This window comes from Sebastes fasciatus, chromosome 13, assembly GCF_043250625.1.
Source record: "Sebastes fasciatus isolate fSebFas1 chromosome 13, fSebFas1.pri, whole genome shotgun sequence".
In the NCBI taxonomy this organism is placed as follows: Eukaryota; Metazoa; Chordata; class Actinopteri; order Perciformes; family Sebastidae; genus Sebastes; species Sebastes fasciatus.
In genome coordinates, this window is record NC_133807.1 from 24,994,193 (window position 1) to 25,011,654 (window position 17,462).

The 17,462-nt window shown below is 41.3% G+C and overlaps 2 protein-coding genes across 5 annotated transcripts in view; one reads left to right on the plus strand and one right to left on the minus strand.

Annotated features, from left to right (window-relative positions):
- The first annotated feature begins 515 nt into the window (after window positions 1-515).
- Window positions 516-5,569, plus strand: lpar2a (lysophosphatidic acid receptor 2a). Of its 2 annotated transcripts, none has more exons than XM_074656398.1 (4): window positions 516-655; window positions 1,648-2,400; window positions 4,475-4,742; window positions 5,282-5,569. In XM_074656398.1, the coding sequence occupies exons 2-4, from the start codon at window positions 1,650-1,652 to the stop codon at window positions 5,394-5,396; spliced, it is 1,134 nt and encodes a 377-aa protein (XP_074512499.1). In that variant the 5' UTR covers window positions 516-655; window positions 1,648-1,649; the 3' UTR covers window positions 5,397-5,569. The 2 variants fall into 2 exon arrangements, with proteins under 2 accessions (XP_074512499.1, XP_074512500.1); XM_074656399.1 differs by having other exon boundaries at window positions 4,475-4,737.
- A 4,247-nt stretch (window positions 5,570-9,816) lies between these two features.
- pbx4 (pre-B-cell leukemia transcription factor 4) overlaps window positions 9,817-17,462 on the minus strand; it is a 30,577-nt gene continuing 22,931 nt past the window's right edge. For 2 of the 3 annotated variants that reach the window (XM_074656401.1, XM_074656402.1), the window contains 5 exons: window positions 16,753-16,943; window positions 16,427-16,562; window positions 16,006-16,162; window positions 12,477-12,563; window positions 9,817-11,232 (listed from right to left, as the gene is read on the minus strand). In XM_074656401.1, coding sequence (XP_074512502.1) covers window positions 12,520-12,563; window positions 16,006-16,162; window positions 16,427-16,562; window positions 16,753-16,943 — 528 coding nt within the window. In that variant the 3' untranslated portion in view covers window positions 9,817-11,232; window positions 12,477-12,519. Of the gene's footprint in view, window positions 11,233-12,476; window positions 12,564-13,494; window positions 13,599-13,708; window positions 13,712-16,005; window positions 16,163-16,426; window positions 16,563-16,752; window positions 16,944-17,462 lie in introns of all 3 variants that reach the window. The other variant, XM_074656403.1, reaches the window with a different exon arrangement.

Sequence of the window (17,462 nt, forward strand, 5' to 3'; positions counted from 1 at the left end):
ATACTATGACTTTTTTTCATGATTTTTTTCAAGTTTTTTAGCATACCATACTATGCCTTTTTCCATGGTATTTTTGGACATACAATACTATGACTTTTTTCATGAAATTTTTCGACATACTATAGTATGACTTTTTTTTAATAACATTTTTCGACATACTATACTATGAAATTTTTTTCATGATATTTTTTGAGGAGGTGCAGAAGTCTAGTTTTCTTCTCAGAACACTTGAAATACAATATGCTGAAAGATTGTTCTGGATCGTTTCCCCAATAAAGGGAAAAAAAATTCTGCCTACTGCAGGTTGATTGCTTACTTCATTGCAATCACATAACTTCAAAAAAGTGAGTAAAATACGTCCAGATTGAGCTGAAACTATTTGAGTAATGAGTCAAATTTGATTCTCTTTAGATGCACAAAAAGAGTAAAAACCCTCTGTGTTTATGGATTTTCCGATATTTCCGGCTGCAGTGAAGGCAGCACCGCTACCTGTCTGTCGGGTCCAGCTGATCTGAGTCAGGATGATTCACTGAGGCGTCGATACCTGAATAGACCTACAACGAGGAGAGAGGCTCTAATAACACTCTGCGTTTCATCAAATGGCAGCTAGTTTCATGTCGGACCTGTCTGGATGGAGGAGACTCTAAACACGGCGGTAGGTTTTAACTAATTAAACGTTTCCTACTGTAGAAAGTCTAAACAAAAACATCCTCAGAGCACGAGTTTCCATTGAAGAGATCAGAGAGATATCCAGACCAGTGAGGCCTGTCAGCAGCACGTTGCACTGCAAGTACAAACACGTCAGCTGACATTGTTTTGTAGAATATTTTGATCGTTTATGTTTCTTATTTTTAAACATTGTTTCCCCAGAATGAAAACTAAACTTGTGTTGAATTGTATCATTTGTTTGTTTGCCAAATATCACTCTAGAAAATAGTTCCAGCTGTTTAAATCTGTTTTTTTTATGTTTAGATTTTGGACTGTTTGTTGGACAAAACAAGCAATTTGAAGATGTCACTTTTGAATCTCTGGGAAATTGTGATGGGCATTGTTTACACTATTTCTGACATTTTTTGTAGATAAAACAATTCACAAAGAGTTCATTTACCTCCCTCTGCTTTATGAAATAATCTCTGGCACTGTGTGTGTTTTGAAATAAGCTGTGTAGTATAATGTATTTTCAATACAGCAAAACAAAAATGAGAGCTTGAGACAAAGTCTTATATTACTATTTTCATGTTATATCATTCAAGTATGATAATTGAGATATTAAACAGCTCTAATGACTCTCTACACAGGGTGACTATTGACTGTGTGTGTAGGGGAGAACGGGGTCAGTAGGGACACCCTCCATTTCTTAAAGACTACTCGAACGTTAATGAAAATAATTTGATCCCTGAATTAGGGATGCTCATTTTGTTAATTTTTCCTAACCAATAACCGATTATTAACCGTTAACCGACTAGATTTGTGCGTTAATCGGTTAAAATGCTTAATGTCGGTTAACGGTTAAACGGTTAGTTATGGACATCCCTAGTCCCAACTGTCCTAACCTACCCCGCTTTCCCCTACTTAATGGAGAGCCTTATATTGTACATATTATTTACAACAGGTACGTATCCTTACATGTCAGTTTTGTGTCAACAGTTATGGCCATGGAGAGCAGCCTGTGGAGTACCTGCGACTACAGCCACAACGTCACCTTCTTCTACAACTCGGTGGGTAAGAAGATCAGCGACGTGTGGACGACGCGGGACTTCGTGGTGATCGGACTGGGCCTGACGGTATGTCTCATCGTTGTCCTGGCCAACTTGATGGTGATGTTCGCCATCTCCATGAACCAGCGCTTCCACTTCCCCATCTACTACCTCCTGAGCAACATGGCCGCAGCTGACCTGTTCGCTGGCATCGCCTACGCCAACCTGATGTTGAACACGGGCCCCTGGACAAGCACGCTCACCAAGGAGCAGTGGTACATCCGCATGGCTTTGATCGACATCAGCCTGACGGCCTCCGTGGCCAACCTGTTGGCCGTCGCCGTGGAGCGCCACCAGACCATCATCACCATGCAGCTGCACAGCAAGATGACCAAGCGGCGCGTGGTGCTGCTGATAGTCTGCATCTGGGCCGTGAGCATCATCATGGGCCTGGTGCCCTCCATGTTTTGGAACTGCGAGTGCGATCTGGACGACTGCTCCACCGTCGCTCCCCTCTACAGCCGGCGCTTCCTCGTCTTCTGGGCAATTCTCAACCTCTTAACTTTCTTCATCATGGTGGGCGTGTACACTCGTATCTTCGTCTATGTGAGATACCAGACCTGCTACGCGTCCGAGCACAGCACGGAGATGCGGAACAGGCAAACTATCGTCAACCTGATGAAAACCATCTCCATGGTTCTGGGTGAGGAGTTGTTTTTTGTGTGACCATCCACTGCTGGGTGTTAGATGTGGGTCAAAGGTCAAGTTTGTAAGGTTGGGTTATTAATTAACCACAAAATTAACAGTCTAGCTTTGTCTCATGGTACATGTCCACAGCCGCCGTCCTTTCCACGCTTCCCATTCATTGTCAATGTAAGCAGCCAGGAAATGCATTCTGGTAGCGTGGTGGCGCGATACCAGAGACAGGGCGTCATGTTGGCTGGTCTAGGCTACTTTATGCAAATCAGGGGCGTCCAGAGAGAGAGAGAGAGAGAGAGAGAGAAAATAACTTTTTTTTTTTTCGGCACGATATCAATGTGCACGCAGCATCAACCTCAGGTATCAAGCCAGAAAGCAGACGGTCCGCGAGGCAAAGTATCAAGGGTAGTTAAGTAAAAAAACAAAACAAAAATTCAATTAACGTCTAATATAGTTTTAAAATGTTTTTCCACATGTTGTCATGTAAAAAAAGACCAAAAAGGAACACTGTACTTGATTACTATAGGCAAATTATTTAAACAGCGTTTGTAAAGCTTTTTGATCCTTATAAGCGGTTGATCACTGTAACCGTGATCACTATCTACATCACGATTTAAATGTAGGGCTGTCAATTGATTAAGATATTTAATCGTGATAAATCGCATGATTGTCCAAAATTGCAAATTAATCACATTTTTTCAAAATCTGTTTTTCACATCTTTTCAAAATGTACCTTAAAGGGAGATTTTTAAAGTATTTAATACTCTTATCAACATGGGAGTGGGCAAATATGCTGCTTTATGTATATATTTATTATTGGAAATCAATTAACAACACAAAACAATGACAATATATTGTCCATAAACCCTCACAGGTACTGCATTTAGCATAAAACAATATGCTCAGATGATAACATGGCAAACTCAAGCTCAACAGGCAACAGCTGTCAGTGTGCTGACTTGACTATGACTTGCCCCAAACTGCATGTGATTATCATAAAGTGGGCATGTCTGTAAAGGGGAGACTCGTGGGTACCCATAGAACCCATTTTCATTCACATATCTTGAGGTCAGAGGTCAAGGGGCCCCTTTGAAAATGGCCTTGCCAGTTTTTCCTCGCCAAAATTTAGCACAAATTTGGAGCATTATTTAGCTTCCTTTGTGACAAGCTAGTATGACATGGTTGATACCAATGGATTCATTAGATTTTCTAGTTTCATATGATGCCAGAAAATCCCAAATTGCGTTAAAAAAAATTTGTGGCGTTAAAACAAATTTGCATTATCGTGTTAACTTTGACAGCCCTATTTAAATTATATATTTTTTAGCCCAGAACAAGGTGACCCAACCGTCCCAGGGAGGCAGCATTTCACTCTTTGTACATTTAACAAAATTGTGCCTTTCACGTTTAGGCTGGGCTCTAAAAAACTTGATAACGTGTTAGCGGACACCTGTATCTGTTCAGGGATCAAATTATTTTTATTGGTGTTCAAGTAGTCTGTGAGTAATGGAAGGTTATTTAGTGTTGATACAAAAGTGTCCCAACCGACCCCGCTCTCCCCTATCTGCTTCCTAATCTACATTTTCTCAGAAAATAAGGTTTAATGAACTCCGCTCACCACTTCATGGTGAAACAAACTGTCATATCGGTAGTAAGTGTTCTTTAGCTCAGAGAGCTGTTACATGTTTGGATGCTTGCTACCTGTGGCCTCCCACTTCCCCCATAACCAGTTTTGCGGCTCTAGCCTCGTTTGTTTGTTTGTTTGTCAAACCGTGTCTGATAATCACGGGCACTTTAAGTTTAAAAGGTTCTTAGGAAATTCCAGTGTTACTGTGGAAATTAAATCTCATTCATCGTCATAATCTAAGTCTTTGATTGCTCAGGTGACTCATCTCCTGGAGGCAAATATGTTCTAACTGACCGTTAATCTGGGTATTAAGCAATCAAGGCACAAATGTTACCTAATGTAGCTGCACCCTGAGACAACTGGTGTCCTATTACACGGCCGTGTTTGTGGAGAATTGTGAGTTTATTGTTGACTCTTTTCTGCCCTCATTAACATCCCACTCTCTCTGCAGGCGCCTTCGTAATCTGCTGGATGCCTGGCCTCGTGACGCTCTTACTGGACGGGCTGCTGGGTAAAGCCAGCAACGCAAACGCCTACGAGAAGTTCTGTTTGGTGATAGCAGAGTGCAACTCTCTGGTCAACCCCATCATCTATTCCCTGCGAGACGTCGAGATGCGGAGGACGTTCAAGTGGATCCTGTGCTGCCTTTGTCGAAGAGGTGGCGACCGGCAGAGGGCGCTGTCACCTGTCGAGATGGACTCCCCGCTGCCAGAGGTACAGTTAAATTACAACCTGTGAAATATAAACTTTACACCCTCAAAGCACTTCAACCCCCTGAGACCCGCGACAGCCTTTACTGTCTTTCAGAGAATCTAGCAGGTTCAGTTTAAGGGCTGGAGTGAAGATACAGTAATTTGGCAGTAATTCCAGAGAAATTTCAAATAGGTTACTTGCTAATTATCACATAATTACCATGACATTTGCGGACCTGTAAAATGAAGTGTTACCCAAAAGGCCCATATTGTGATTTCCTCGTTACTCCCTCTCAGTGAGTCATGACGGTTTTCACATACCACACCACATGCGGGTTTCTAATCTAACACATCAGGTACCTCGTACCTGGCACGAGAAGGAACCACGAGATTCCTCTTCTTGATTTCTTTGTTTCATTTTGTTAATCTTTGTAGTTGAGACTACTTTTCTCATAAAAGCGGCTGGAAGGGAAAACATTAAATTACTGAAAGTTGAGTTTAGAAATTCGGATATAACATTTGTTCCCTTTGTGTCCTGTAATGCTCAAATTATGTTTTGTCTACAGGAAACTCTTCGCTGTTTCCAGAAGTCAGAAGATCAGGCCGCCTGTACGGAAACAAACAACAAAGAAGACAGTTGGACAATGGTGGGGGTATGATGGCTGCTGGCCTGGAATTTAAAAAAGACTTTTACTGTCCTCTCTAAGCAGCACACATGGTGTAACATTCATTGTTTCTTTGTTTTTTTTCTGCTGGATGTCAAGTCAACTTCTGCCAAATGACCTCTCTTCCATGTTTGCATTTGTGAATTGAATGGAAAAAAATATATATAAAGATGCATCTTTTGAAAAGAATTGTATCCCTGTTGGACAAATGCTTTCATTTCTCAGGATAGTGTTCTTCTATGGCGAGCCGTTTTAACATCTATAATTACACGGCGTTGTTAAATACTCTATTCTGATTGGTCAATCACAGCGTTCTACGGTCTGTTATGTCTTTATAGCAGACCGTTGCTATGTATAACAGACTGTTGCTATGGGCGCAGTTCTGATGTCGGACTCTAGTGGACCGTTTTTGTGTCAAATTATTGATTTCTTAAGTAAGTAGCCGTGTAATAAGCAGGATAATGTACAGCTAGCGAGTCATCGTTGTGAAAGAAACCCTGACAGGCTGTGTCAGGCTTTCTTTCACAACAATGACACAGAGAGAGAGACAGACACAGAGAGAGAGAGACAGACAGACGGAGAGAGACATACAGACAGACGGAGAGAGACAGAGAGACAGACAGACAGACAGACAGACACAGAGAGAGAGACAGACAGACAGACAGACAGACAGACAGACGGACACAGAGAGGGAGAGACAGACAGACGGACACAGAGAGGGAGAGACAGACAGACGGACACAGAGAGGGAGAGACAGACGGACACAGAGAGGGAGAGACAGACGGACAGAGAGGGAGAGACAGACGGACACAGAGAGGGAGAGACAGACGGACACAGAGAGGGAGAGACAGACGGACACAGAGAGGGAGAGACAGACGGACACAGAGAGGGAGAGACAGACGGACAGAGAGGGAGAGACAGACGGACACAGAGAGGGAGAGACAGACGGACACAGAGAGGGAGAGACAGACAGACAGACAGACGGACACAGAGAGGGAGAGACAGACGGACACAGAGAGGGAGAGACAGACAGACACAGAGAGGGAGAGACAGACAGACAGACAGACGGACACAGAGAGGGAGAGACAGACGGACACAGAGAGGGAGAGACAGACGGACACAGAGAGGGAGAGACAGACGGACACAGAGAGGGAGAGACAGACGGACACAGAGAGGGAGAGACAGACAGACACAGAGAGGGAGAGACAGACAGACAGACACAGAGAGAGAGAGGGAGAGACAGACAGACAGACACAGAGAGAGAGAGAAAGAGACACAGACAGACAGACAGACAGAGACAGATCTACAACATCATTTTGATTAGTCATAATTCCAGTTCAGGATATCTAAAAAGGACGATGTATAACTGGACAGGAAGTGTTGAACTGGAATTACAACTAGTCATGATTCAGTTGCAGAGATCCGTAAGTCACATATCTAAAAATGAATTACATCTGTAATGAGAAGATATACACATGAATAACAGAAGTAGTTTGAAAAGTACTAGTACAACATAGAATTACAGATATCTTGAATTAGTTTTGACCAGGCTGAATGACGTTATTGAACATCCAGTCTCGCTAACAGACGTTTAAAACAGCTCGCCATAGTTCTCCTCAGTCTCCACGAGGCTGACAGATTCACATGTTAATCATCAGATGGTGCAATCTCTCCTTTTATTACGTTTGACTATCACAAGAGCATTTTGTGACAAATTATAAAATGAAACACTCCTAAACTCTGAAATCAAATACTGAAAAAAATCACACTAAATCATTTTATTAATTTTCTAATAAGAACACTACAATTTGTCATATTCTTCCTTTTTGTTTTTACTCTTTCTAGAACAATTCTAAAGTTGAGGTATAAAAGGAGTTCATACAGACTCACGAGTCTGAAAACAGTGGGGGGTTATATACAAGAGAAATGGAAAGACAGAGGTAGAGAGAGGGGTAAATACAAGGGAAAGAGGGGAGATACAAATATACTAATAAAAACAAAGAAATCAAAGGTTTAAGAAGACGTTCGGTGCTGTGGAAGTCATTTAGTCACTTGCAGAAATCAAACAAGATTTAAACATGATTAAAAGTAAAATGAAAAATTAACTTCTGTGTTTTTAGATCGACGTCGTTAAGTGTTTAGACATGAATCATTTCACCCTACTCATTATTTTTGTAGACCATCTGCTTTATTGTGAAGGTCTGCCTCTCTTCCTGTTTCAGGGTGTCACATGATTTTAATTATTTTAAATGAAGTTGCCATTGAAGGCCAATTCGTACTTAACGTGTCCGCGAGGGCCCACATTTATATAATTTGTCTTTAAAAAGTAATACAAAGACGGCCAAATGGCATAGAGCTCCTGGCACACAACGTCATGGTGCGTTACCGCTCCCAACTACAATGGAGTGTGGATCGGGAAATGCGCATGCGTGGAACCCCAGAACGCCACGGACCCTCAATTGTAGTATGAATGGAACCGCATGCGCGTCTGCGTCACCGGTAGAAGTCTGCAGCGGTCTGTGTCCGAGGCTTTAGTAGTTTCCTCAAACAAAATCCAGTATTGACTTCCTCTCAGTTGTATGCAAATGTACTTGCATATTTTTACAATATTTCTGCATTAAATACTTGAATACTTTTTAGAGTTTCTGGCATTAACTTTTCCACAAAAAAGGAACTTCATTTTACAGGTCCGCAAATTTCATGGTAATTAGGTGATAATTAGCAAGTGACCTATTTGAAATTTCTTTGGAATTACTGCCAAATTATCCCAATATTTACTTCAAAAATTATTCTAAATTTTAAATTACCAGCTTTTGGGAAATAGCGGAATATAATGTTTATAATAAAATAATTTTTGATGTAAATATTGGGGTAATTTGGCAGTAATTCCAAAGACATAGGTTACTTGCTAATTATCACCTAATTACCATGAAGTTTGCGGACCTGTAAAATGAAACCAAAGGGCGACATCTGCACGTTTACATTTAGTCGTCATGGGCTGATAAATTTGAAGCTCCAAGAGCATGAATTAACAATAGTCCTTATAACTATTTAACAGTTTCAAAACTTATTTTGCCACTCCGTAAACAGAAAGTTATGATTTCAACAAATAATTTGAGCACTTAATTAGTCACAAAGCATGTTTAAAAGAGTTAAAAAGATTTAGATACACAAATGGGTGGATATCTGGGGAAGTGTGTAAAAGGTAGAAACTGATGGGAACGGCGTCCATAAATCTACACGGCAAAAATACACCAAATAATGTCCATTGGAGAACCTCAATTGATACAATTGTCTTTCCACAGCACCAAGCGTCACACCTGTAAACCCGACATTGCCACCCGGTTATGTAACAAAAAGACCTAAATAATATTCAAAATTGATACAGAGTTATCGTGAATCCTGTGACACAAAGGCCAAAATAAAACTGGCATCTCAACCAAAAACATCAAAGTTTATAAAAGAAAGAAAAGAAAAAATACTGAAACATTACACAAACTGTACAGTGACATCCATTACAACAGGTAGAAAAAGGGAGGGGGGACATGATAATTTTGGTGTGGCGATAACGTTATTCATAAGATACAGTCGTATGAACCGCGATGAGTAACAAAACAAGTCATAATTAGATGCGGGATATCACGTGTGACCAGCTTATAAGCTTATAAGTTTTTGTTCTGTAACATAAAGTCTGACACTTAAATCTTCATAAGGCTTTACCTTACTATCAAAATGCTTTGTTATTCACATAACAGTTAATGTATAAAATAGTTCCAAAGAATGAAAATCCCCCAAAATGTTTGTGTTAAACAGGAGTTATACTACGCCCAGTGCTGCCTCTTTTTTGGTAACAGAGGAGAGAGAAGAAGAAGCCCTTGCCCAATCGGCTATAGAAGTAAAAACTTGTGGTTTTACCAGAAGGTATTAAAAGGATGGGTTAAGGGGAGAGCATACCTTCTATGCTCACAATCAAATTACAGGTGTGATATGACAGTCCTCACTCCACCCACCCTCCCATGACGCCCCACAAAGAAAAACCCCTAAAATCAAAAATCAACTCGAGGCATGACAACACCACACAGAGAGACACAGATACAAATATAATTCCCTCCTCTCCTCGAACTGAAAAGGTGGCTGCGCACCAACTTTAGAGAGACACAGAGTAGCATTATTACATTGCTGAACGTGGTATTTTTGGTTTTGGTACAACAGAAGGTTGTAGTGTGTTGCCTCGGGCTCGTAAAATGTTTTCAAGATGGGGGGAGGAGATCTCGGTCGAACCCCACCTGGTGTGTCACCTGGCTGGCGGAAGCACCCAGTCTCTTATAATGCTTACAAAGGTCAGAGGGCACCAGCCAGTTTGACTAAGACATCCCAAGAACACTGTACACACGCCCACACAGAGACACACACATCATTAGCAATACATGATGCACTTTTTCCTTTTTGGTCTGACTGTAATAATTATACCCTTTTTATTAATTTTTTTTGTTAATAAAAACGAAGCTAAAAACTTGGAAGGTTAAATGAAAACAATAATATCACGCCTAGAAAGTCCTACATGCATGGAAGACAGTCACGTTTCTAAATTCATGTCCCAATAACACATCGATGCCCCACAATCTTACCGCCCGTCTCCTTAACGTCATTTAGATGCTTTTATTGAGCTCATTTTTGGTGGTGGCTGGTGCATTCTTGGTGAAACAGCATTAGAAAATAGCCTACAATCAAATAAACTAGTGGACAGAAAGCAAGAAGTAAAGTCTACAAGCCATCTACCAACACCCTCTATTGGTTAGCAACAAAAAAGGGCTATTAGTTACATCCACTCAACCAAAGATATTCTCCTCTCTGCCCTTTCCTCCTCCTCTCACCAGCCCTATTATCACCTGCCCTGCCTGGTTTAGAACAGTGATCCCCTTAACTACCCGCTTACAGGTAGAGACACCCATAACAAGGATGCTAACGTTTGTGCTTGACACATCTTTTTTTATGTCAGCTCACTATGAAAACGACTGAAAAGTTGTGAGGTTTATGGAAGCGGGGTGCACGCACGTTTGTGCGTATCTCAATTATTCACTTTGTTTGAAATCTCCAACAGAATGAAACATCGAGCTATAAAGGACTGGAAGATATAACAGTGTCTTGTGTTGAGTTGGCAGAGGGTGATCTCGGGAGGAACGGATGTGTTGACAACTACCGGGGCAGCACTTTGGTACGAGCAAGGTGAGCAGAGCTCCCTGGTGATCCGTATCAACAGTTTGGCCGTCAAACGCCAAAGGCTTCAAGAGATACAGGCAATCACACACAGTTTTCCAAAGCAAAGGGTCGAGTGCAGAGGTCAACAGCACATGGACAAGCAGTGTGAGTACTGTGTGGAGTTAACGTGCATATACACAATGTACAGACATCATGATCATCTACACAGCTGGGTCAGTGGTTTTTCAAAAAGTCCTTGATAGTAAAGGTGTTTTCTATCTGTCTCAGCATCAGGAAGCTCCGTCCCTCTTTTTTCATTCAGAGTTAAGGAGCTTCTAGCATTGAAGTGGAGCTGTGGGGGGGGGGGTGGAGGGAGAACTCCTCCTAACTACTGTTTGGCTGTCCTGTGTTCCAGCACAGTGTGTGTGTGTTTATGAAATGCGAGCACAGCCCTGTGTGGCTGTCCAGTAGAGAGACAAGGGAGTAGTGAAAAATGAAGACAGAGGATGGTAGTCAGAGCAGACCGCGGTGGGAATGGAGTGATGGCAGGGAGAGCCACCGAATCAGTTGGAGGTGTCGGAGTGGACGCTGCCAGGAGGACCGGGAGGAGAGGTGACCGAGGGGGGGTTGGTGGTGTCCTGCCAGCTGTTAGCCTGCAAACGGTCAGGAGAGAGAGTGTTTTTTTAATCAAGGAGTTTTATAATTAGTCGTCTAAATCAGCTATATTTGTGCTTACTCTAGATGGCTTACTGGTTGCAGACAAAATCTAACTAGAAAGCGAGGACTCTCTGTCTGTACGTCTGTCTGTGTGTTATTTGCATATCTAGGGAACCGTTCATCTGATTTACTTCTCACGTGGCGGGTGTAACTCTGGGGATCCAAGGACGTGCTTTTTCAAATTTGGAGCAATTTGGTCACGTTCAATATTAATACATTTTGAATACACAGCACTCCGTGCCGCAGTGGGGGGGCGGGGCTTCAGGGCTCTGCGGTCTGAGTCAAGCATGTCGTCTGCAGCGGGCAGACAACGGCTCAACGACTGCTGAATATACTATAGAAGAAGTTACAACCGAACTCTTCTTCACTTCCCTGGAGTCAACGAGCGATGAGCGGTTCTCTACAACGCTGCAAGCAGCACTTTCTTGGGGCCAAGCTATCGGCCCCGTCTGAACACATGTGCTCCGACGGGCACGAACCCGCGACAACGCTGCAGGCTACTGGGAGCCCAGTAGTCGGCTCGCTCCGAACGAGCCCGAGCAGCAATAACAGGAGCCACTCGGTCCGCTCCGAATGGCCATGCCACGAACGGGCACTGCACTAGTGCTATTAATTCTAAGTACAATTTATCTGTTAAAACAAATAATCTGATTACATTGTGTTTTTTTAATCCTCAAGTAACCAAGTTACTACTTCAAGTTACTGAGAAATCAGGGAACGTGTATGTATACTTTTACACATATACGGCATATGGCAGAGAAAATGGCATTTTCAGGAAAAATCTAGCTAGGGAAAACATTTTTTCTAATCCCCTCCCCTGATTACAGAAACCAGGCTTCTTGTTTTCTTGATGTTTAAGAAATCAGCTTACTGGAGAAAGACGACTATAACCCAGTTACTTCAGTGCATGTAAACGCACCGATTTTTCAGCCGCAAGTTATAAATTCCTGAAATTAAAGTCTCCTAAAATTATTTACCAGCAAAAATCAGTAATTGGTTTATTGTTACAGCTTAGAAAGCATTGATTTGGTGATTTGCAAGGTAAAGACATCTAGATGCTGAGGTTAAAACTGGCCTAAATTAGCTTCAACAGTATATTAACCATTATTGTTTTTAATGGCGAAACTGCAAACGTATTCATTAGCTGCGCTAACAAAAAGAGCTTTAAGTTGGTACTCACATCCAGGCGATGAGGGGTGTAGAGGCCACTACCCGACAGCTCCTCATAGCCGCCCGTCAGGTGTGTAGCACGGTGCAGGGTATCCACCTGTCAGAGACAAAACACACCCCCAAGTTTCAACACATTTAGACAACAACCAAAGGCTGAACAGAGGAACGGCGGCGTCCACAAACCTCTACTGTATGCATCAGAATCAGTCTGCATTACTGACTGCTTTCCTGTTAGTGAACTCGTTTTAATAACGGTTGTTTTTCAGTCAATGCAACCACTAAACGTTGTGACTCACACATTAGCTTCATGACTCTCCATTAAACCCTTTCTGCTCTAATTTCCATGAAATGAAAGAGTGCAACTGAAGCCAAAAGCCAATCTTACACCTTTTGTATAGTGTTAAATTCCTGGACTATAACGAGCTTAACAGCAGAAATCTGTGGACTCCTCCAGAACAACAAAACTGTATTATAACTATTAACAAACAACAATCACAAGGACACATTTCTACATCAGGGGGTGAACATATGGAGAGATGGGATGGAGGAATGTGTGGAAAGGGAAAAACAAGGACTTAAAAGGCAGGTGGCTGTTGGAGGTGCAGGACAACCTAGAGGTAGAGAAACTGACCATTAATCAGAGAGGTGCTGGTTCAATCTGCAGATATTCCAGCTCTATGTTGACAACTAAAGGAGTCTCAAGGAAGGCCCAGATGTCTCTAAACTGGTCCAGCGCTCTCTTAAGAAATACATATGTGTAGGGACTATGTGTACATGTAACTATAGAGGGATATGCAACAACAAACTGACATTATTCCTCTAGAGTGAAGCTCTTCAGGGCAAAGAAGGCTCAGTTTGTGTGTGTTTGTGTTTGGGGAGGAGTTGATGGGGGTCAAAGGTAAAGTCAGGACGGGATCTGAGGAGAGGTCGAGGTCGAAAGGAGCTAGGCTAAGGGTAGGTATTCAGGGATTCTGGATAGCTGGGTTAACGGCATTGAGGTCAGCTCTGCAGCTGCCCTCACTGCATACCTGCGGCTGTAGAGAGGGGGCGATGTTGAGACCCTCCCCGTTGAGCGAACGCAGGCCGAGGTAGGAGTCGCCTGTGTGAGACAAACTGTATGACCCCGGTGACCCTGTAGGCAATATATATAGCCAATATCCAATCAGCTCAACCACAGTGCCATGGGGTTAAAAGGTCAGCACTGGTCACAGACATTGACTGAAAGAAGTAAATTCTAATAACCAGCTTCAATATGCGGGTCAATGTTATCAGCTTGGCGTATTGTGAATAAATCATTTTACAAGCCAGCTGCACACACCAACTGCTGAAATGTGTGCCAGATGGAAAATAAAACCATAAAAAGGATGTTTATGTAATTCCAATACTTGAAAGCACACATTTTACAGCGGCAGAAATACATTTTGTCTAAAATAAATGTTGTTTCTTCGGCTGAGTTGTGCTTCTATGTGGATTACAGATTGGGTTTTAGATTAAGGAAAACTGAATGGGACACATTTCAGAGATGGTGGTCATCGTGGGCTACAGTCGAGTCAGGGCTGGGCAGTAAGAGGACACGAGGCGTTTCACTTTCTGGACGTGTAATAGCTATAGCATACTTCAAACAAACTGCTGCTCAAAACGCCTGATGGTGACAGAAAGCTACTTTCAGACAGAAGGATTTATTGCTCGTGTTGTCGTCTGCTTTAAACACATTTGATTAATGAACTATGGAGCATTGCACAATGTCTTCAACGCTTTCCTTTTTTCTCCTCATACAAAAGAGTCCTCTGGTCAATGCTGCAGCAATAACACTGTTTAGTCTGTGAATCTCGACTGGTAACAATAAAGAAAATGGTGCATTTCTGACACCATCCAGTCTCTTATGCCAAGTAGTATCACTTCTTATTTATAATATTCATTCTCTCTCACAGACAGCTTTGTGTTTAGTCACTCTTAAAAAAGGTTTTAACAACCTGGCTGTCCAAAGTAGTTATTTTGAGTACACTGAAGTCATAAGAAGGAAACTGACTAAACGAATGATCACCTACCTTCCATTCAGCTTCCTTAGCAAATTGGGGTTATTATTATATTATTACTATGTGCTGTGTTGAATAATTGTTTCAAAATAAGACTATGTACTACATAGATGCAAAGACTGAGGTAACACACACAAAAAAGAAATTAAATAAATAATGAATGGGGACGATTTGTAGAAAGAAAATATGGGAGATGGACAGAAAGCACTTGAAGCAGGTAAGTCCCTCTAGCTGATACCCATGAGTATCACAACAGTACCAAGTCATATTATAGTGTTTGAAAATATATGTTAGAAAAGCATCTGACTCACAAAACAGCACAAGATGAATGCAAATCTTGGCTAACAGACAACCAAAGCCCACACTGCACAATCTTCCAGTGAAAATGTTGTTTTTGAAAGGCTCAATGCCAACAATTATGAATTGAAGCAGAATATTTTGTTAGATAAAAACATATTGTGAATTTTGGAATTGATTACATTTATATTTTTCCAATAAATGTTGACTTTTGGACTTGACTTATTGGAAATGTTTGGATCACACGAGTAAGAAACAATCCTATGCAGCCACCACTGGAATCTAATTCTACAAATAGTAGTAATAAAGTAATAAAAAAGAATGTGGCCTACTAAGTAGTAAAAAATATTAGGGCTGTCAATCGATTAAAATATATAATCACGATTAATCGCATGATTGTCAATAGTTAATTACTTTTTTACTTAGTTACTTTTTTTATCTGTTGAAAATGCACCTTTAAGGAAGATTTGTCAAGTATTTAATACTCTTATCAACATGGGAGTTTGCAAATATGTTGCTTTATGCAAATGTATGTATACATTTTTTATTAGACATCAATTAACAACCTTACAAAATAAAATATATATATATATATATATATCTTGTTAAATAGTGTTATATACAGACTACAGTGTATTATTATGAATTTAGTTGTACTTTTGCAAATCTAATTTTGACAACCTCAGAGCAGACAAATCCTGGCTAAATCCACATACTAAAAAAAGTTGACAATACTGTATATAATTGTCCTAACAATTTTCTTCTTTATTAGATTTAGAATCCTTTGCCATATATTTGATGCCATAATTGAGACACATTTTGCTGCCAGAACATAAAGTGACCGTGCACTACCCTTAACAGCAGTACAGAATGAGTCAAGATTGTGTCTAGGTTTATGATTATACACAAGTATATATTATACTGTGTTGGCTAAAGACAACTTTTTTTTTTTTTACCAATGATTTATTGCAAAATAAATAGGATAATTTCACATGACTCTGAACACAGTGTGGGCGGTTGGCTGAGAGCACATTTGCAGAGTACAGTGTTGGATTTCCTTTTGAACAATAAAGTCAGTTCATACAGTCACAGTGTGGTTCAATGGGGCTCAGTTGTGTGTGAGAATGAGAGTGAATGTAGAGGAACTGAAGCCTGTTAATGAGAAGTGACGGGGCTTGTGGGTAGACGAGAGGGAGCGTGTTGTACCTGAGTTGGGCGTTGCGGGAGAGTTAGCCTGGCTAGCCTGCGCAGACACATTGGCAGCATCCACCGCCGTTTTAACTGCGTAGAGGTTCGCTTCCTCCTGGAACTTACCAATGTTCTTCTTGTAGCGTATTCTTTTGTTGCCAAACCAATTAGAGACCTGAGGGACAGATGGATGTCAGATATGCGAATGCAATGCAATGGAAAATTCATCATCTATCCGTATAGCTCCGTTTTTCAGCTTGTTTCTTAAACTAATAACAGAAAAAAAAAAAAACTTTTTAAAAGATGCTATAAAGTATGTACTGAAACTGATCTTAAAACAGAGACAACAAATAACCTCAGCTTCCTACACAAACCGCTATAGTGTCCTTTTACATATATATCCTTTATAATAGTGGTGTTGTGTTGGTGTGCCATTCACCTGAGACACAGTGATCCCACACTTTTTGGCCAGTTCCTCCTTAGCTTCCTCACTAGGGTAAGGGTTAGACAGGTGGGAGTAGAAATACTCATTCAGCACTTCTGTAGCTTGCTTGTTGAAGTTGCGCCTCTTACGTCTGACACACAAGAGAGAAAGAGATAATGACCAACATGTTTGAAATGTACAGTCTGACACGACTACAACATGCTCCGATCACTTCAGCCCTCAAGAAAATAACCTGTCATTCAACACACTGACACACACACACACACACACACACTGACACACACACACTGACACACACACACACACACACAGAGACGGACCTGGCGTCAAGGAAGCGTGAGCGCAGAATCATGACGGCCTCGCAGGTGCTCTGTTTGAGCTGCATCTGAATGGAGCTGAACTTGCGGTGGATGATGGCCACCATGCGCTCAATCTCCTTGGGAGAGATGGGCCGTGTGCGAGACTGCTCTCTCAGCAGGTTCATTACATGGTTGGTGAACTCACTGCAGGCCTGGACCAAGGAGGGAGAGAGAAAGAGAGAAAGGAGTTGAATACTACTGTAGAAGAAGACAGCCCAAGCACAGATTCTGCCCAGTGCCATGACATAGTTTTGATGATGACATGCCTCGGCTGTCAATGATCCTTCATCTTTTCTAATAAGAAATAGAGTGATATCAGGTAGGGGTGTAACGATACATTGAGTCAATGATCACCGATCCAATATCACAGATGCAAAGTGAAAATATTGATACATATCATCTTTATTTTGAAACTCCCACTTTATATTAATTTTATTCAAAAGAATAGATTATCTGGAGGTGCCCAGTAATAAAATTGTCAAATCATATTTTAGTAGATTTTTGTGAGTTCATATAAATTAAACTGATTGTGTTAAATGGGTATATGATATCGTCTCACATCAATCGCAGCACCCTGAATTGAATCAAATCAAAATCGTATCGAGGCAGACTTTGTGATATCAGCAAATGTATCGTTGCCTAAAGAATCACTATACTATTGTATCGTGATA

What these genes read in the sequence shown, in the direction of transcription:
- lpar2a (XM_074656398.1), top strand. Translation starts at nt 1,650, where the DNA reads ATGGCCATGGAGAGCAGCCTGTGGAGTACCTGCGACTACAGCCACAAC. An exon ending in AACCATCTCCATGGTTCTGG is followed by an intron (nt 2,401 to 4,474) that starts GTGAGGAGTTGT and finishes CTCTCTCTGCAG; the next exon opens with GCGCCTTCGTAATCTGCTGG. An exon ending in TCCCCGCTGCCAGAGGTACA is followed by an intron (nt 4,743 to 5,281) that starts GTTAAATTACAA and finishes TTTTGTCTACAG; the next exon opens with GAAACTCTTCGCTGTTTCCA.